This window comes from Mya arenaria, chromosome 13 (assembly GCF_026914265.1).
Source record: "Mya arenaria isolate MELC-2E11 chromosome 13, ASM2691426v1".
In the NCBI taxonomy this organism is placed as follows: Eukaryota; Metazoa; Mollusca; class Bivalvia; order Myida; family Myidae; genus Mya; species Mya arenaria.
Genome location: NC_069134.1, coordinates 11,864,857 through 11,887,511, shown reverse-complemented (window position 1 = coordinate 11,887,511; position 22,655 = coordinate 11,864,857). Strand labels below are relative to the sequence as shown.

The 22,655-nt window shown below is 37.9% G+C and overlaps 1 protein-coding gene and 1 non-coding gene across 2 annotated transcripts; one reads left to right on the top strand and one right to left on the bottom strand.

Moving 5' to 3' along the window:
- Window positions 1-4,674: 4,674 nt before the first annotated feature.
- Window positions 4,675-13,130, top strand: LOC128215533 (opine dehydrogenase-like). The gene is made up of 2 exons (XM_052922217.1): window positions 4,675-4,802; window positions 11,916-13,130. Exon 2 carries the CDS (start codon window positions 11,925-11,927, stop codon window positions 13,128-13,130), a length of 1,206 nt encoding a protein of 401 aa, XP_052778177.1. The 5' UTR covers window positions 4,675-4,802; window positions 11,916-11,924.
- Window positions 13,131-20,091: 6,961 nt separating this feature from the next.
- On the bottom strand, window positions 20,092-20,163 carry Trnaw-cca (transfer RNA tryptophan (anticodon CCA)). The gene has a single exon. It is a non-coding gene; the product is annotated as a tRNA-Trp (tRNA).
- Window positions 20,164-22,655: the final 2,492 nt, after the last annotated feature.

The following is a 22,655-nucleotide window of genomic DNA, read 5'->3' as shown; positions in this document are numbered from 1 at the left end:
CAGTGTTCACGACCGTTTTAAACATTGGTAAGGGGATATAACTGGCTTGTGTTCACGACCGTTTTAAACATTGGTAAGGGGATAAAACTGGCCAGTCTTCACGACCGTTTAAAACATTGGTAAGGATATAACTAGCCAGTGTTCACGACCATTTAAAACATTGGTAAGGGGATATAACTGGCTTGTGTTCACGACCGTTTTAAACATTGGTAAGGGGATAAAACTGGCCAGTCTTCACGACCGTTTAAAACATTGGTAAGGATATAACTAGCCAGTGTTCACGACCATTTAAAACATTGGTAAGGGGATATAACTGGCCAGTGTTCACGACCGTTTAAAACATTGGTAAGGGGATATAACTGGCCAGTGTTAACGACCATTTAAAACATTAGTAAGGGGATAAAACTGGCCAGTGTACACGACCGTTTAAAACATTGGTAAGGGGATACAACTGGACAGCGTTCACGACTGTTTAAAACATTGGTAAGGGGATATAACTTGCCAGTGTTCACGACCGTTTGAAACATTGGTAAGGGGATATAACTGGCCAGAGTTCACGACCGTTTAAAACATTGGTAAGGGTATATAACTGGCCAGTGTTCACGACCGTTTAAAACATTGGTAAGGGGATAAAACTGGACAGCGTTCACGACCGTTTAAAGCTTAGGTAAGGGGATATAACTGGACAGCGTTCACGCCCGTTTAAAACATTGGTAAGGTGATATAACTGGACAGCGTTCACGACCATTTAAAATGTTGGTAAGGGGATAAAACTGTCCAGTGTTCACGACCGTTTAAAACATTGGTAAGGGGATAAAATTGTCCAGTGTTCACAACCGTTTAAAACACTGGTAAGGGGATATAACTGGCCAGTATTCACGACCGTTTAAAACAGTGGTAAGGGGATATAACTGGACATTGTTCACGACCGTTTAAAACATTGGTAATGGGATATAACTGGCCAGTGTGCACGACCATTTAAAACATTGGTAAGAGGATATAACTGGCCAGTTTTCACGACCATTTAAAACATTGGTAAGGGTATATAACTGGCCAGTGTTCACGACCGTCTAAAACATTGGTAAGGGGATATATATAACTGGCCAGTGTTCACGACCATTTAAAACATTGGTAAGGGGATAAAAATGGCCAGTGTTCACGCCCGTTTAAAACATTGGTAAGGGGATATAACTGGACAGAGTTCACGACCATTTAAAACGTTGGTAAGGGGATAAAACTGTCCAGTGTTCACGACCATTTAAAACGTTGGTAAGGGGATAAAACTGGCCAGTGTTCACGACCGTTTAAAACTTTGGTAAGGGGATATAATTGGCCAGTGTTCACGACCGTTTAAAACTTTGGTAAGGGGATATAACTGGCCAGTGTTCACGACCGTTTTAAAACATTAGTAAGGGGATATAACTGGACAGTGGTCACGACCGTTTAAAACATTGGTAAGGGAATATAACTGGTCAGTGTTCACCACCAATCATTTCGTAAGCATGGGGATACATATGTCTTGTTCTCCACATCACTGACATAGGGATGCAAACGAATATTCGAATATTCGATCGAACGTTTGGTATTATGTCTAGTGCTCCATATCACTGACATAGGGATTCAAACGAATATATAAATTGATACAGATATCTAGTGCTCCTCATCAGTTTCAACATCGGTAATGGGATACAGCATTTTTTTAAGTATTTGTCACTTAAGCTAGGGAATGTGCTGTCCATTGTTCACTGAATATTACAATATTGGAAAGGGGATATAAGTGTCCACTGTTCACTAAATATAACAACATTGATAAGGGGATATAACTGTCCAGTGTTCACTGAATATTACAGTATTGGTAAGGGGATATAGCTGTCCAGTGCTCTCTTAATATAACATTATTGGTAAGGGGATTTAGCTGTCCAGTGTTCACTTAATATTGGTAAGGAGATATATATTACAATATTGGTAAGGGAATATAGCTGTCCAGTGTTCACTTAATATTACAATTTTGGTAAGGGGATATAGCTGTCCATTGTTCACTTAATATTTGTAATGGGATAAAGCTGTCAGTGTTCACTTAATATTACAATATTGGTAAAGGGATATAGCTGTCCAGTGTTCACTTAATATTACAATATTGGTAAGGGGATATAACTATCCAGTGTTCACTAAATGTTACAACATAGGTAAAGGGATATAACTGTCCGGTGTTCACTAAATATTACAACATTGATTAAGGGATATAACTTTCCGGTGTTCACTAAATATAACAATATTTGTAAGGGGATACAGCTGTCAGTGTTTACTAGATATTACAACATGGGTTAGGGGATATAGCTGTCTGGCGTTCTCCACCAATTACAACATTGCAAGGGGATATAGCTGTCAACGTTCTTTACTAATTACAAAATTGGTAAGGATATAGGGTAAAGCTGTCTAATATTTCACACTAGTTGTCCGTTGTTTCTAACCATTTACAATATTTGTATGGGGATATAGTTGTCCGTTGTTTCTAACCATTTACAATATTTGTATGGGGATATAGCTGTCCGTTGTTTCCAACCATTTACAATATTTGTATGGGGATATAGTTGTCCGTTGTTTCCAACCATTTACAATATTTGCACGGGGATATAGTTGTCCGTTGTTTCCAACCATTTACAATATTTGTATGGGGATATAGCTGTCCGTTGTTTCCAACCATTTACAATATTTGTATGGGGATATAGTTGTCCGTTGTTTCTAACCATTTACAATATTTTTTATGGGGATATAGTTGTCCGTTGTTTCTAACCATTTACAATATTTGTATGGGGAAATAGCTGTCCGTTGTTTCCAACCATTTACAATATTTGTATGGGGATATAGCTGTCCGTTGTTTCTAACCATTTACAATATTCTAACCATTTACAATATTTGTATGGGGATAGAGCTGTCCGTTGTTTCTAACCATTTACAATATTTGTATGGGAATATAGTTGTCCTTTGTTTCTAACCATTTACAATATTTGTATGGGGATATAGCTGTCCGTTGTTTCTAACCATTTACAATATTTGTATGGGGATATAGCTGTCCGTTGTTTCTAACCATTTACAATATTTGTATGGGGATATAGCTGTCCGTTGTTTCTAACCATTTACAATATTTGTATGGGGATATAGTTGTCCGTTGTTTCTAACCATTTACAATATTTGTATGGGGATATAGTTGTCCGTTGTTTCCAACCATTTACAATATTTGTATGGGGATATAGTTGTCCGTTGTTTCCAACCATTTACAATATTTGTATGGGGATATAGTTGTCCGTTGTTTCTAACCATTTACAATATTTGTATGGGGATATAGCTGTCTGTTGTTTCCAACCATTTACAATATTTGTATGGGGATATAGCTGTCCGTTGTTTCCAACCATTTACAATATTTGTATGGGGATATAGTTGTCCGTTGTTTCTAACCATTTACAATATTTGTATGGGGATATAGCTGTCCGTTGTTTCCAACCATTTACAATATTTGTATGGGGATATGGTTGTCCGTTGTTTCTAACCATTTACAATATTTGTATGGGGATATAGTTGTCCGTTGTTTCCAACCATTTACAATATTTGTATGGGGATATAGTTGTCCGTTGCTTCTAACCATTTACAATATTTGTATGGGGATATAGTTATCCGTTGTTTCCAACCATTTACAATATTTGTATGGGGATATAGTTGTTCGTTGTTTCCAACCATTTACAATATTTGTATGGGGATATAGTTGTCCGTTGTTGCCAACTAATTACAACAAAGGGAATACATTTGTCAAGATTTCCTCACGAATTATTGCATTTGGTTGGGGGATACAGTTTTGCAGTGCTTACAACAAATAACTTTATTGTTAAGGGGATATAGCTTCAAATAGTACATTGGTAAGGATATACCACCAATTATTACATTGTTTAAGGATATAAACCAGGTTAATGTGTATTCATGTGGGTGTGAATTGAAAATGTTTCAAACGCAACATGGTTGAGTAAGGCCACCACCACGGTTACCTAGAGGTACACTAGTACTTACGCCGAACATATGCCGTACTTGTAATTCCAATTTCAAAGTATACCTTAATATTGACCTTGATCTGACCTGATTGAAAACTTACTTGTGAATGACGAACCAGTTTATATTGGAGTAAGTTGACAATATTTTATGCAAAATACATCATCAAATTGTCTTCGTTGCCAAAAAATCTAAACAACGAAGAAAAAACATTGTGTTCAAGCTGTTTAAAAACCTTTCTTTTATAATCCCATTTTCAGTGTGCTAAGCAGTGTTTCTACAAAGAGCAAACACTGTAGCTATATGCAAATCCTCTCCTCAGTTAATGTGTACAAAAAGTCAATACATGAACATTTAATAATCATTTCACACAATTCCATCAGTCATCCGTCAACCTTTCCACTAACATAATTCGTCAAGAAAGTTTTTTAACAGACAACGTGTGAGAAGCCAACAATCTGCTTTGCTCTAGAATGAAAACTCTCCGCAGTATGACAAGTAAAAAGACAGCAACCACTGACAGTTGCGATCGTGATCAATGAATAATCCTAAGACGAGATATGAGAGATGTAGAACATCTCATTGCTCCCCCGAACATTCACGGCAATTTCCAGGAAAGTAAGACGTTCAGTCACCCTTAGCTGCCCTCCAAACCTTGGGAACCAAACGGATAATTATATTACAATTATCTGGTGGAACTAGCCATTGCCGTCCGGAAATTCGGAGTACTTCTATATGCCGAACATTTTGGATTAGAGACGGAGGTTAGTTGAATTATGTGCAAAATGTTAAGTTGAAATTAAAGTTGGCTTATTTTTGTATTATTTGTTTTGTTTTAAGTGGTTTGCAAGATTTTACACTTTCTTTAAACAAAAATATCGTTTCTTGATTATAAAAAGGACGGTATTTATAAACAGTTCTTTATATGAACTAAATCACTAAGATACAATTATAATATCCCTGCTTGAATTGCATTAAAACACACGATTAACTACATAATTATAAGGAACATTTTTAATCAATTTTCAAAAAAGAACATGTTTTCACATTTTAATTTTGCAATGATATCGGTTACAGGACGAACACAATGCTTATCAAATAACGTGTTGTAAAAAGTGTGGCATTTCTGAGTATTATTTTCTTTTTCCTGTCAAACTATCATGCATATAATAAAAAAGTGTTATAATCGATTTAACACACTCTCTCTCTCTCTCTCTCTCTCTCTCTCTCTCTCATTTTTGCCTCTCAATCATTTTCTAGCAAAGTTTCTGCGCCGTCCGTGTTTGAATAAACTACTGTAACAGAGGAAATTGCAACGACACCATTCGTGATAATGTGTTTCTAAATCATATTGCAAAAATAAACATAACATTTCAAAATAGAGAAATAATCCTTTGGATTGTTATGAAAAACTGATAAAAACGAGTAATTTTAACCATTGATATCAATGTTTTAAGCAAACCATAATGTGATTAGATTACGCTAAACTATTGTACAATATATTTTGGTTAGTGAATTAATATAAACATGAATGCATATTTTGGAGCGTATTAATATTGCGCGACGGTGCGTGGTGTATTTCCCGTTTAATGCAATTCCCTTGTACATCAAAACACTGTGATTGTTTAAGCTCTTGCTACAGGACTTGTCCCTGTAGCTCCCATTATATCATAAATTAAATTTAAACCCACGGTAAAATACCTCCTGAATTATAAAAGCGTTATGTATGTATTAAAGTTATATTTGTAATTATTTGAAAAGATTTTTTCATACTAAAATATCCATGCAAAATGAGTATTGGTAAAGAATTTGTCAAATACAGGAACGCATGTAATGCTACCTGTACGTTAATAAATACGGTCAAATAGGAAAGTAGAATTTGGTTGTTCGTTTACATACAGCTCATACCGGCAAGCTGATGTATTCCGATAGGATAATAAGTGTTGACAAGTTTCGCCAACGCTTGCCATCTGTCCGTCAGTCTTGGGGAAAACAAGAAAAAATACCTATGATATTATGCTGACAAAAGCCAATTTATTGAATGGTATTAGCATGTGGCTTATGATAACTTGTACATATTAATTATAAGATTTTACTGTTAAAGTTTATTAAAGTGCAATGCCAATAGTTTATAGCTTAAAATCGCAAAAGACACATGCAAACATCGAAGTCCGAAAAGAAATAAGTGCTGTTTTAGCTGATACGCTGCGTGTATTACATTCTTCAATCGTCATGAACTTCCCAACATCCTTCACTTTATTCTCAGTGTGTCAAAGGTCAGGAATGGCATAGAGAGGGGCAGTCCTAATTGTTATGAAGAAATTGACAAATGACAATACAAGTTTTAACAAATATATTATTTACATAAATTACAATAAATAGAGAGAGATCTTCTTATGTAATATGGTTGAATGTCACTACTGCCACACTGTTACGCTGTTACCAGTCTACCACTCCACTATCTCAATCTCCCGCTAACGTAAACGTCATACAGACGTCACCCGGATGTCGACAACGGCGTCACACAGACACCACATATACGCATCGACGTCACACAGACGTCGACAACGGCGTCACACAGACACCACATCGACGCATCGACGTCACACAGACGCCGACCACAGGAAATACAGGCGTCACTTAGACGTCAACACTGACGTCACTCAGATGCCAATCCCAATACACGTCCCGCCTCTCGACGTCCACGATAGGATATATCAACGCCCACCTAGGCGTATCCGTCATCAGCACCAGCCTGCGTTACCGGTACAAACACGAGGTCCACTGACATCCTGCCCTGTTAGCGTCCGGAAGCCCAACTACGTTGAAAACGTCCTCTGACGTCACGAGCCACAAAACGTCAATGTAACCGTAACGTGGCAACCATAGCAAACGATGTTCTGCTGTTTACGTATAACCCTGGTATCAGGTGTTAATAATACTTAGTATTAATGCACATTAATTCCCCAACAGCTTTTCGGCTGCATAACTGCAGACGTGGCAGTTCCGTCCGTCCACCCAGAGAATGTTACACGTCTGTCTTGGTCAAAAACCTGTTCCCAACTAACTAGAGAATTACACACCCAAAACATGTACAAATTATGATGACGTAAAAATGGTCAGAGCAGTGAAAATTGGTCAAGTGTTACCGTATCGTGCCGATACAATACTACCTAATGATTGATTTTAAATCAATGTTTAAACTAGTACAAGCAAATTGTATTAAATAATAATACCATAATATAAATGTAAAATGAGATTTGTGACACAGTGGATTTTAAGCCGTCTTTTGTCTTGACTTATTGTAAATAGACGTTGGCATTTCAATGTGCTTTGAATATTTATTTTCTGGCTTTCCTAATAGTTTGACAACAATATATTAAACGTACAGCTCTTCAAACTAGCCATATTATTTCTGAGAATTCCATAGATAGGGTTTTATTTTTGACCCGGCAGACCATGAAATATACAAACGTCAACTCTGTAGAGGCTTTTAACCGGCTATAGAACATAACATATACTTTTAACAGTAAACGTATATAACTATATATTATTTTAGCTAAAGAGTTTCGGAAGGGTACTAAGCCCTGTCTGCTATGTAAGAGTCTAGCATTGGTACCTTTCTGCGAACGAAACCAGCGTGGGCACCCTCCTGTCTTTCTTGAGTCTAGCATGTGTACCCTTCTGCCTTCATGGGGGACAGCATGGCAACTATCTGCCCTCATGGCGACCAGCTTGGGCAACCTTCTGCCCTCATGAAGTCCAGCATGGGCACCCTTCTGCCCTTATATAGACAGTCATAAGCACCCTTCTGCCCTCATAGAGAACAGCAAAGGTATCCTTCTTCCCCTTCGATTGGGCACCTTTCTGCCAACGAGACCAGCATAGGTACCCTTCTGCCCTCATGGAGAATTGCATTGGCACCTCTCTGACCCATGGAGAACGGCATAGGCACCCTTCTGTCATCATCTAGAAAAGCGTGGGCACCATTCTGCCCACACGGAGAACAGCGAGGGTACCTTACTGCCCTCATGGAAAATAGCATAGGCACCTTTCTGCCCTCGTGGAGAAAGGCATAGGCACCTTTCTGCCCTCATGGAGAAAAGCATAGGCACCTTTCTGCCCTCATGGAGAAAAGCATAGGCACCTTTCTGCCCTCATGAAGAATAGCATAGGCACCATTCGACCCTCATGGGGAACAGCGTGGGCACCCTCCTTCCCGCATGGAGAACAGCGTGGGCACCCTTCTGTCCTCATCGAGAATAGCGTGGTCACCATTCGACCCTCATGGAGAGTAGCATAGGCACCTTTCGGCCTTCATGGATTACAGCGTGGGCACCCTTCTGTCCACACAGAGAACAGCGTGAGCAACCCTTTGCCCTCATGGAGAATAGCATGGGCACCCTTTTGACCTCATGGATAACAGCGTGGGCAACCCTGTGCCCACACGGAGAAAAGCAGGGTACCCATCTACCCTCATGGAGAACAGCGTGGGCCCCTTCTTCCCTCATGGAGACCAGCATGGGCACCCTTCTGCCCTCAAGGAGAAAAGCTTGGGCACCATTCTGCCCTCATGAAGAATAGCATGGGCACCCTTCTGCCCTCACGGAGACCAGCATGGGCACCCTTCTGCCCTCATGGTGAATAGCATGGGCACCCTTCTGCTCTCATGGAGACAAGCATGGGCACCTTTCTGCCCTCATGGTGAACAGCATGGGCAGCCTTCTGCCCTCATGGAGAATAGCATGGGCACCCTTCTACCCTCATGGAGAATAGCGTGGGCACCCTTCTGCCATTATGGAGAATAGCGTGGGCACCCTTCTGCCCTTATGGAGAACAGCGTGGGTACCCTTTTGCTCTCATAGTGAATAGCATGGGCACCCGTCTGTCCTCATGGAGAATAGCATGGGTACCCTTCTACCCTCATGGAAAAGAGCGTGGGCACCCTTTTGCCCTCATGGAGAACAGCGTGGTCACCATTTTGCCCTCACGGATAACAGAGTTGGAACTCTTTTGCCATCATGGAAAACAGCGTGGGAACCCTTCTGCCCTCATGGAGAACAGCGTGGGCACCCTCCTGCCCTCATGGAGAACAGAGTGGGCACCCTTCTGCCTGCATGTAGAACAGCTTGGGCACCCTTCTGCCCTCATGGAGAACAGAGTGGGAACTCTTCTTCCCTCATGGAGAACAGCGTGTGCACATTTCTTCCTTCACTGATAACATCGTGGGCACCCTTCTGCCCTTATGGAGAACAGCGTGGGCACCCTTCTGCCCTTATGGAGAACAGCGTAGGAACCCTTCTGTCCTCATGGAGAACAGCGTAGGAACCCTTCTGTCCTCATGGAGAACAGCGTAGGAACCCTTCTGCCCTCATGGAGAACAGCGTAGGAACTCTTCTGCCCTCATGGAGAACAGCTTGGGAACCCTTCTGCCCTCATGGAGAACAGCTTGGAAACACTTCTGCCCTCTCGGAGAACAGCTTGGGAACCCTTCTGCCCTCATGGAGAACAGCTTGGGAACCCTTCTGCCCTCATGGAGAACAGCTTGGGAACCCTTCAGCCCTCATGGAGAACAGCTTGGGAACCCTTCTAAAATTATGGAGAACAGCTTGGTACCCCTTCTGCCCTCATGGAGAACAGCGTAGGAACCCTTCTGCCCTCATGGAGAACAGCGTAGGAACCCTTCTGCCCTCATGGAGAACAGCTTGGGAACCCTTCTGCCCTCATGGAGAACAGCTTGAGAACCCTTCTGCCCTCATGGAGAACAGCTTGGGAACCCTTCTTCAAAGATTTAAAGGCTTATGTAGTAAAATATTTCTTTGTTAAAGTTACTTAAATTAGTCACAAATCATAACACCATCCGTAAAAAACATAGTTTTTCTTTTTGTTAATCACAGCCGAATACAATGTTCCCTTTTCTGCATTAGCCCCGTGTCAATTTTCTGAAGCACTCTACCATTTTTAACACATTGATAAAACCATAACATATATGACACTGTAAAAAAAATGGCAGCATCTAGACATATTAATAGTATAGGGATGTTATAAAATATAACATGTCATGATTTATTAAGTTACAAAGAATAAAAATATCCGTACTTAAAACGTTCTAATTTCTACATATAATAAAATATACGCCTGCAATTTTTGAATCTCAAATTTAAAAAAAAGATAATGAAACGGAATATGTTAATATTTCTATGAAAACACATACAATGTATTATACGTAACATCTGATACACTGTGCAAATTGTGTGAGGTAAGTCTTAGTAATGAAATAGTTAGAACTTAACACAGTCACTTAAAGTAACGAGAATGTAACTAAATGTTAATGATGTTGTGTACTTCCTTTTGTGTTGCCTTCACCTGATGAAGCCTGGTTTTCAGTTGTGGGTTGGGTGTGGAAGTAGTTGTTTTCTGTTTTGGATGTTTATCACAGACACGTCTGGACTATAACTATCTTACGAATAAATCGTCACAAATTCAACCAGGCAATACACAGACACATACCATAGATCAGCATTAGGTATCTGTCACCAATTTCTCGAATAACCTTATAATAACCTCTATAAGTATCATATTTCATTTTGCCAAACTACTTACTTTTACTTAATTTTACTCAATAAACATAATGTTTATGTGTTCTCATTCACAGGGGGGTCCAACGTGTTTTGTGTTTTCCGAATTGTAAGTGAGGGAAATGTGTGTTGCGGAATAATTTTATCGACACAATGTTCGAAGAGATTTTGGTGTTTTGGAAGGATATTTTCACCTGATAAGTAAGATTTATTTCTTTTCTCGCAAAATAAATACGCCTACCCGGAGGTTACACGTGTAAGCTTCTATCAGTTTGTTAACCTATGTGTCTAGAGGCATTTACAAAAAAAGTTATTGATTGTATAAGCTAAACGATTGCTTGTTTAAAAAGTGAAAATAGAAAACTGCGTGACTTGAAACTGTGTTTTAAGTCAAAGTGCACCAAAGCACCAAAATATTTTCGAACACCGCCGTTTTATTCCGCTTCACACATTTCCCTCACTTACAATTCGGAAAACACAAAACACGTTGGACTCCCCTGTTTCAGAAATAAGAATATCACACAGAGTTTACCAAAACAAAACAATGTGCTTGATTCTGATATAATAGACTTTCGATTGTTCGAGATATTGTGACCCGATGTTTAAATAAAAGTTTCGTTGTTTACAAGTCTTTAGCCGTAATGGTATCATTTTAAAGTTTACTAAGTATAGATTACTAAAATTTAAAATAAATGACTAAAAAAGTATTACAGATAAAGTGATGGCAGTTTGTATTTTTTTATGTCAACACCATTCGGAAGTGAAATGTTCGATTTTGCAATCTGTCAAGATCAAAACAACGTGTTTGCATTATTTCTAGCGGTATTATACTAAAATAGTTTTCCTCTTAACATTATACCCTGGCAAATGGTACCGAAATGATATGGGGTCACAAAGCATGTAAATTTCACATACTTGTTCACGGGATACCTTAAAATGTCATGTGCCTATGTGTCGTCTGCTTGTCTTATTATAACACTTGTCTTATTATAGCAGTTGCTCGGTACAATTATTGTTTCAGAAACCAATAAATCTTACCAAAAAATACTATTTGTGAAGTATATGAGTAAAATCTCATTATTCAGTAATGGAATGGCACGATTCTGGAGATAACGTATTGCCTTATACATCTTTCATAACTTAATTTTGTATAAACTATTCGTTCAGGCGTTTCTTTAGATAAATGAAAATAATATAAATCATTATATTCTTCTTATAATTCGAAAAAAAATAATACAAAAATTCTTCACTAATTGATTAAAGATTACTTTTATATAAATAATATCAATTAATTTTCAGTCTTAGCTGATGGATACGCCGACGCGAATACTTGTGTGCGGGGGAGGAAATGGCGCTCACACGTTGGCGGCAACCGCAGCTGCCATGACCAATGTGGAGGTCAACGTTATGACGCTGTATTCCGATGAAGCACAACGATGGAGAAACATCCTCGGGAGGGACAGTATCGTCGTTGAAGTATTCTACAATGATGGATCTACAGGTAAACTTGAAGGGAAGCCAAGAATGATTACGAAAGATCCTGCCAAATCCATGGAGGGTGTAGATGCCATTTTCTTTGTTGTACCTGCATTCGCGCATCAGCAGTATTTCGAAGCTATAACCAAATACATCAAGCCGAATACGATAGTTATCGGGATGCCTGGTCAGGCTGGTTTTGAATTTCAAGCATTGAAACACTTAAAAGATGCTGCTAAGCTGTGTGGTGTCATTAGTCTTGAGTCACTGCCATGGGCATGCAGAATATTAGAGTTTGGCAGGCGGGTGCAGGTTTTAGGTTTCAAAGACGTTCTCGGCGCATCAGTTATTCCAGGGAAGGGTAAGTATAAAGTATCGCCTCTAGAGTTTGCTCAAAGGATCATGGGTGCAAAACCTGTGTTGAAAGCAACACAGAACTACATAGCGGTTAATTTAATGGCAAAATCGATTGTCCATCCGCCTGTTTTGTACGGAAAGTGGAGGAACTGGGACGGGAATCCATTACCCGAACCCCCGCTGTTCTACCAAGGTGTTGACGATATTCAAGCTGATATGCTCACCAAAGTTAGCAATGAGGTCGTGGCAACCGCAAAGGAGATTGAAAGACAAAATAATGAGCTGGATATGTCGGCAGTTATTCATGTTCTCAACTGGTACAGATTATACTACAGCGAGCAAATTAGCGACGATAGTTCCCTGCGCTCTTGCATGGTAACAAACTCGGCGTACAACGGCCTTTTGCACCCAATGAAGAAAGTAGAAGGCGGTTATGTTCCGGACTTCAACTTCAGATACACCGCTGAAGATGTCCCTTTTGGGTTGGTTGTGATGAAGGGTATCGCTGAATGCGTAGGAATGAAAACACCAACCCTCGACGAAGTGATAGTGTGGGCACAGGAGAAGCTCGGCAAGGAGTACGTTGTTGGCTCTCGCCTTAAAGGAAAAGACGTTGGTGAAACACGAGCTCCGCAGGCGTTTGGGTTCACAACTATAAATGACCTTTGCAGCGTGCTTTAAACATGGATTATTCGTCAGTCAAAACATATGACCTACCTCAGCAACACGGGTGACTTTTAAAATATGTACTGCATATGGGTGTCATACAAGTGGGAACAATACATATCATCTGACGCGCGAAGAACACCGAATATTCTGTCGATGCTGTTTCTCAATATTTTCTATTTAATAAGTATTATGTGTTTGCATATGCATGTTCATGATGCTTTTGCCAATACACGCAGTGTGAACCACGTCCATATTGAACTTTGTTTATTTTACACCCTATGCCGACATGCGCCTTTACTTTATCCGTTTCAGAGTGTTTTTGAAGCTACCATTTGTTAGCAGTGTTTCACAGCATTAGTTATTTGATGTTAGTTACAAGTTTGATAATTTATATGACTAGTATTTGTTAAACGTTCATTCCTTGGTTATTATTTAAAGTTTCGCATGTTTGTTGTTGATCTCTTTTCTTTGATTTTCTGTTACATTTGTTTTACTTGAAATACTCCAAAGGCGTTTTGATTAAAATCATCTCACGTGTAAGCGCTTATTTATCAATTTGACTTAAAGTAATATATGATATGATATCAGTCGCTTTAAAGCTCGAGGTTCAGTGCTGGTAACCAGGTTAACCCCGCAATAATTGTATAGAGCTGCGATTTCGCCTACAGTTTTTGGGCGTTTCCTTGTGGTATGTACTATCCGAGATGAGTATAAACAAAAACACCGAAAAAATCAATCTAGTTGTCAACTGTTTTAATTAAACCGCTACCCGCAAATGTGTTTAGGAGTCCTGGAAATCATTTCCGTTTTTATATCAATAGATAAGTACCTATACACCCATATTCACGTGGTATCTATGGTTTGGTTGTATATTTGAAGAAAAGCTGCAAAAATCAAACTTTTCTATAGTTATTATACTTGCATATAATAATTACATGTAAAGCAAGTAAAATATGACCGTTATTTTACTTAATTTGTCTACTAGCGCCAAAATGCGGAAGACTTATCGAGTCGATTGTTCAGAACTTAGTTTAAGTTAACAACTTGATTAACGACATGGTTGTTAACTTTTAAAAGTGAAATAATTGATGATATTTGCATATATTTAGATGAAACAAATACAGCTGAACAATTGTGTCAAATCTTGTCATGTGGCTATGAATATCATTAAACTTTTTAGTTTAGGTTAACATGGTTACAAATGTCAAATTTGCTTGTTTTTGTTACCCTACACAAATTCTAAAATAACATACATCAAGAAATAAGTATGAGCAGAATAAAAATGTAAACAATTATAACTGTACCGGAGCCTGTGTGTAATAAATACGGGGAGTATGAAGCCTCATGGGAACTGATTCTTAAGCTGTTGTCAAATTGGTATACGAAAGCTCCATTTCCGATTCTATATTAAGATTTAAGAAGAGTTCCAGTATCGATATCTGGAGAAAACAACAAGACATCATTTAGAATCTGTCCAGGACGAGTTCAAAAATTGTGTATTACTTGACGACGAGTATCATATTTGCTTTTATCACGTGCCTCTATATGCAGCAAAAGTAACGTTAAAATGTGTGTGTGTGTTTTAAACTGTTGTTACTTTTGCAGATTTATAATCGTTTGTTGGTCCACTGCGGTCGGGAACTTCCTTCTTAGCGTTTATCACGTGCGTCTTATTGTTTTACCAGCCTGCCGTGAGAGATTAGGTGCAATGGCATTAGGTGCGTTTGGGGCAGGGTGTTTTAACAATCCATAACGTAACTTTTTAAGTTGATTTATTATATAATAGTTGATGGAGTTAAAAGTAAGCGTCTGTTTGATTAAATTTGGTTTTGACTTGAATGAGTGTCGGTCAGTGGCAAAATGGAGCCTTGATAAACTTTCTCAGCTCAATTGTTTTCTTACTGTACATTATGTTTTCTATTTCATTATATTCCATGCTAAACATAAATGATTTATTATTTACCTTAAGGATAATAAAATAAAATGAACACATGTGTAGGTGTGCTACAGACGGGATACTTTAATCGAAAGAAAAGGAACGGGGAATCTTTTACTATATGTTTTTTAAAACAAAACAAAACAAATTATACATTTGCTCCAGTTAAACTAAAGATCTACAGATCATCGCAAGTGACTAAGAAAAAGAATTCTTTTTACATAAACATACGAATAATTCGTAGAACATTATTCGTTTTACAATACACTAAATACCATTCTCGTCATATTTGTAAACAAACCATCCTAAACATGATTTCAAAATAAATGAAATAATTTCAATACTTGTCAAATACAAAGAAAAAATGAATAATCTAAATTCCTAGATTTTTCGATACACTCATTTTGACTTGTACCGAATCTCTAACATATCTGTCCTTAGCACTGTCGGACTTCCAACGTCCATGCTTTTTAAGCAATCTCTCTGATACACCATTTGCAACCGCTGCTGTGGCCCCACCCGAACGAAACGAATGTAAACCATATTGTTTACTATCAATACCGACAGCTTTTAGATTTGTTATCAAAATTTCCCTGGCTCTATTGTAAGAAATAGGTTTTTCCGGGCAAAGAATATGCTTATTCAATTTACGAGAATATCTGATATTACAAAAAATGTAATCACATGATTTATCATTAATTTCAGCTTCAAACAGAAATTTCTCAAGGAAAGAAACTGGACGAGAACATTTTCCTGTTCTAGAAATGATCACCTTTTCGCCAGCTTTGCACTGATCTGTTTTACTAGAAGAAATAAAAAAATTCTGCACAATCAGAAAAAATCTTAAGATCAGACCTTTTAATATGTGAAAGCTCACTAAATCTCAAAAAACCTGCAAAACTTACTAAACACATGCAAATGAATCTTAAATCCAAGATATTGGTTGTATTTCCGAAATGAGCAATAAGTTTAAGAAAATCTTCTTTAGAAATTTCAGATTTTTGCTGAATCGGCCTGGCAGAATCTCGCAAAAGACCATTTTTGGTAAAACTTACTAGATTTGTATTACAAGGGTCAGAAAACCCTGAAACTTTGAGCCCACGAAATACTATAAGTAATGGCGTTCACTTTTGACGCTGACGGTGAAGAATCTTTCATGGATGAAAGAAAAAGTGCAACGTGATAATCGGAAGCTGGAAGCGGTTTAAATTCATATTTTTTGCACCACTGGCAAAACGATTTAAAATAACAATTGTATTGTTTGTAAGTGTTATCTGATTTTGACAGTTTCACCAGCGTTTGTAAATTATCATGATGTTTTTTGAGATCATCGGGCAGACATTCTTTGTGAAAATTCCTCCAATGTCCAACCTTGAATGCATCTGTCAAATGTATAATATAATAACATAATAACACATTTTTGTGTATAATTATTAACTTTTCCTTTCACATACACATATACCATTCAAAACATATTTCTTATAATCTTCGTGTACAGTACACGACTTCATTTGTACCAGGTACAAATGGGCACTCCGGCTCGACAGGCCGAGTAAACGAAATTCATGCCGATAACGTAGGGGAAACAACCCACACACACTCATATCATGTATTTTCACAATTATCTTTCTTATACATCAAGGTATATATACAGAAAACGCTGTTTTACAATTAGCAAATACAAATTTAAAATATTTTTCGCTTCCTTCATGAGCATTAAACGCTTACAATATTAAGCATAACCAGTGTAAACAATTCCAGCTCAATGCTGAGTCATGTATAGTCATTACTATCTTTGATATACTTTTTTCGAAAAGTTATACATTTCCTCTCCATAATTCATAATCGTGTGCATCACACAAGCTAAACAAAACACAACTAAGCACAATTTACTTCTTACTTCTGCAGTCTAGTATACATTAAAATACTGGCCATTAAAGACGAATAGCTAGAACTTTGCTAGAGAAACGTCTAGAACTAAATACGCTATCACTCCTGCTATCAAATATTGATTGCCATTTATCAAACTCCAAAACCTCCAATACAAAATCTCTCTTCTGACAGTTTGCTTCAAACAAAGTTGGCCAAAATGCTGCGCTAGGCCATTTAGAAACAACTAAAGTTCCATGTGCAGAACAAGCAATTTAATGAAATACAGCTCTATTTACTAGATAAATAGGCGGGACTAACCAATTATTTTCACTGGCCCAATTCTGTGTGAATGCATCGACTGCCTCAGTTTCTAAATCATGAAACTTAGAATTGAATCTATGTATTTTCCTATTACTATAATTAGCAAATCTGTCCACTGTAAACGGGCCCCATATCCTATTCATATACCCGAAAAACTGAGGTGTAACCTCCCATTCATCAGTATTCCTATATTTACTGATATCATCAGCAATCTGGTTCAAATCCCTAGGGACCCATTGAATATCGAGATCAATCTTGTTTTGTAAACAAAGTCTAAACACATTCAGAGCTAATTCCTGTAACTCTAAAATGGGGCTGCCAACCTTGATAACATGAACACAAACTGGAGAATCTGAGAACCATTTCATCTTATGATTTGCTAAATAATGTCCATACGCTCTCAGTGCCAAAAATACAGCCTTCATTTCTCGGAAAGTTGAACTTTTATCCTTTGCATCTTCTGACCACATGTCGTGAAATACAAAACCTGGCATATTGACAATATGCGCTCCACATGCGAAACTACAAGCATCAGAACACACTTCTAGCGTATCTACAGCAGTGCATTTACCCAATTTTCTGTAATTTAAATTGTCTACATGTTCGAGCCAGAATCTAATCTCAGAAATACACGGACAGTCTATTTCTAAACTGAATGGGAAATCCCAACTAGTCCTTGAACAAATTTGAATGTACATAAATCTAGTCATAAGCCGTCCAATATTGCCAATAACCGGCATCATAGAGATTACTTTCCCGGTGCACTTCGCTAAACTCCTAGCAGAAACAATAGGAAGAGAATTTAAAAATTCAAAAAAGCAACATTTTAAAATCTTCAATTCTACGTGCTGGAATGCTAATAGAGTAGGCAATGCTATTCCACAACAAGCCTAGATTTTGAACCGGTAACCAGACTGACTTTTCATCATTTATAATAAGCCCTGCCTGATTGAGGCTATCGTTCACAAATATTGCATCGCGTGTAGCTAAATCACAACTCTTGTTGGTCCCCCACCCATCATCAAGAAACATAACAATTTTGATACCGTTGAATCTCCAGAACTTAACCATTTCACGCAATGCCTTACTGAAAATAAAAGGAGCGCTCGACAAACCGAAAGCAACCACAGAGTAGCAGTAGTATTTTCCTTCTAAACTGAAACCCAGAAATGTTTTATGTTCTGGGAATATATCGATATGATAATAACCTTTAGACAAATCAAATTTGTAACAATACGAGTCTTTTTCAAAATATTCGACTCCTACTTTCCAATCTTCAAATGTCATCTTTTCCTTCCAAATATATTTATTTACTATTCTGAGATCTAAATTAAGTCGTTTCTTACCCGATTTGTTTACAGAAACACTTAAAGGACTGACTACATGAGGTGGAAAATCTGTTTGTTCTATAAAACCGTTTTTCAACATGTCATCAATAGATTCTTTAACAAATTCAATATTTGAAAGAGCTGACTGATTATTTTTTGAAAACGATGTTTCCGGCATTGAAATAAAAGGAATTTTATAGCCGTTTTCAATAAGATCTATTATATCAGATTCAAACTCAAAACAATGATCTTGATTACAAATATTGAATAAATACTCATCATTTAGTGGCTGAGTTTGCTCCTGTGGGCTTGACATCACGGTTGGCTGACTGGTTAAATCTGGATAGCCACTCGCACTCGCACCGGAAGTGACCCCGCTTTCCAGATGCGAAGCAGATGACTTTATCTGGCGTTCTAGAATAAGGTTGCTGGGGTTGATACTGGTCCTGATAGGGACTGTAGGTCCGAAAAAGATCCCGCATGCCCGTAGCCATGGGCCGTGAGGGGAAGATGGGCCCCGCACCGGAAGAACGTCCCGGGCATCCAAAGGTTGCCGCTGGTGCTGGCCTCCGCTCCATACGATCAGGGAAAAAAAGAAAGAGAATCAGCATTTGTAGGATTACCCTTTTTAAGTTTTCTGACAGCCTTGGCTTCAGCCCTTTTGATTTTACGCTCGTCATCGCTATCAGAGCCCAATTCTGGGGTTTCATATTCTTTGACTGTGGCCCAGCCCCCAGGGGAATTGTCCGCCAAACGAATAAGTTTGTTTCTCTATTTAATGTTCCTTAGCGCTTCTTTAGCTTTTTCTTTATTTGAATCAAGGCTGTCAGAATCCACGATAAAGTGTAACAAGTTTGAAATGTCAGTATTGAACTGAAACTGAATTTTGCAGGAGGTATTCTTGAAATAAGGAATGTTATCTTTTTCCTTTTGTTTGCAACTTGTACTCGTTAGCTCTTGTTTTAATGTTGAAAGTTTCGTGTCAAAATAAGATCTGAATAAATCAAAAGCTCCAAACAAATCTCCTTCTCTATCCCCCGAGGGCCCAGGCCTACCTTTATCTCCGCTGTAACTTGCTCCAGGGTCTCTATCATTCAAGGTCTCCGAGTCCCTGCCACGAGATGTGCAAACCGGCTCCTTGCCACGTTGTACTTCCGGTCTCCTGCTACGGTCTGGATAGACTGGCCCAAAGAAATAGACGAAAGCTGTCTATGGCTAAACTCAAGCTGATCTTGGTCATTTATTCCCGCAGAGTCAAATGACATCTTCCCGAAGTGAATACCAAAGATTAAGAAAAAAACCCTCGAGATTTGACAATTTTGCAATGTTTTATCTATCCCGTCTGAGCGTCGAATAACCAATTCAGTTCAGTAAATGCACGAGGAAAACTCCTGATTTACGCACGAGTAACCAGACCTATAATACCTAATAGTACTTTAATAATCCTATACCGCAATAATAATAAATACATATAATATGTTACACTGTTTCATTAAACAAATCTTAACGAAAAGTGTGACCCCGACGTGATTCGAAAACACAACCTTCTGATCTGGAGTCAGACGCGCTACCGTTGCGCCACGGAGTCGATGTGATATATTTTTTCTCTTAAGTCTATATTTTGATTGATTGATTGATTGATGTTTTTATACAGGTAATAAAACGTAACGCATAATAATGAATTAATTGTTAATTTACCTTAAGTTCTTTACATTAGAATGCACCTAAAGTCCAAGAATGAGGTCTCAACGATCAAAGATTAGCTTAGTCCACTATTTAGAGGAAGCAGCATTTATAAGAGTATTGTAGGCAAAGTTCATTATTAGATATTTAACAATAGTATACCTTACATCAATGTGTCCCTTATATGTAGATATAAAGTCGATCGGTCCGTATATCAGTGTTTTTCAATCAAAAATCCAGTTTTATGACGTCAGCGGTCCATATCATATTTTTGGCCGGTCCGGACCTCGCCAAAAATAATATGGACATCTGAATTCATTAAAATGGTGAGTTCGACTTGCGATTTTCACAACGGCGAACAATAGTCGCAAGTAAACATTAATTGCTTTGTTCAAAAAAATACATCAAATGCGCTATCAAACATTTGAATGGAAGTATAAAATGTTCGGTATAATATAAGGAATATAACACACGACTTCGGGCCATATGGCATTAAAAAGGACCGGCCAGTCAGCCCCCGAAGCTGAATGAACCGAGGCGTTAATGTCATATAGCATTACGTGCTGTGTTATATTTCTTAAACATATGATGGCTTGTAATTGGAAATATAGTGTAATGATTATAGCACAAGTCGAAAGAAGAATTCTGTCATGGAGTCATGGTAATCCTTTTATGTGATTAGATCGATTCCGACGATTTATGTTTTACACGTCTATGTTTTTGTAATAGTTATTAAAGCTAATATATTTTATTATAAATATCCAAATAATATGGGGGGGGGGGGGGGGGTCTTTCCAAGGAAAAGTTTACTTTATAAATGCAGACCAAGCCCGCCATGCAGACGTTGACTGAATGGCTCAAACGGATCGTATGAGTATTTCTTAAATAGACTTTGTATCGCTGCTTATAAAATGTTGATAATTACAAATATATATTCACGCACGGCGTTTCGAACATCCCTAAATATCAGAAAATAAACAGTACGCTTACAATCACTAGTGAATTGTTTCGAATAATGCAACTACGTTTATGATGAAAGTAAATGTACAGTCACCGTACAATCACCTAACAATCACCGTAAACCATAAAATTGTTTTGGAAAAAACACATCAACAACATAACAAGTAATTTACTGAGATGGGTGACTCGTTTTGCTTTAAACGACACAAAGATTTTTCTCTCTCCCTGCGTGTTTTACAATGGCTGATTCCAAACTCTTCTACTCAATATTGTGAAGGGACTCCAAGCAACAAGATATATTTTATATATTACCTTGAAATGACGGCAAGTTATGTAAAACTAATTTTATTCTTTTACCATTGACCAAAGGCAGCAAAATCGATAAATCAACCGAACTCATAAAGAGAAAAAGGTACAACCTATATCTATACGGACGGCTTTGTAGTTTTGCATAGAAGCAGAAGTCCAACCTTTTCCACGAGTGTTTGCTGTATGAACAAACAAACGACCGTCAGTAATGGGTGTATATTCGTATTAGTTAACAAAACCATTGAATTGCCGGACTGATTTAGAACATGCATCTGAGATAATTTTGTGTGCCGCCAATATGATCGACAGTCAATACAAGAACAAGCAGACGCGCGCGCAACCTCAGAGACGTTTGAATAATCGAGTATAGTCGTTCTTGTTTAGCCTGTATAACATGGCATGCGTCATTAAGGCAACATGCTTTGACAAACACGACTTGTTAAGTTTATTTGAAAACAATTGTTTCATGGAAATGATCTAGTATAATAATTTTAAGTGCGGTTCGTTTACCCAATTAAGTTACATTTGATATATTTCCCATTTTATTTATGTATATCCTTGAACTGAAAAGAAAATTATTTTTTCAAGTCTTAGAATAATATAAATAATAAAGGCTTTAAAACATGCCTTTGTAGATTCCTCAGCTTAATCTTCATACTGATATTCCTATGAAGTTCCTATATATTTATAGATATATACATACATAGTTTCCTATATATGTATATATGTATATCTATATAGATACATGTTTTATTTCCCGTAATATTTTGCGTACGTTGTACAGCACTAATTAATACCCTTCTTTTATAACTAAACAAAATAATCTGAACCGACGTGATTCGAACACACAACCTTCTAATCTGGAGTCAGACGCGCTACCGTTGCGCCACGGAGTCGTTATGAATAATTGCAGACGTACTAAGGCATATATATACATATTTAGTATTGAAATAGTCGTAGCATTGTTATCTGTAGGTCATTCTTATCAACGACGGGTAGTGTGTGAGGGTATAACTGAAAACTCTAACAATAACGGATCCTTTAAAAAAGCAGTCTGCGTTAATGAACACTTTATTGTGCAAACAAGCGTCATGAATAATATCTAAAGGATAATGTGAAATAGCCATA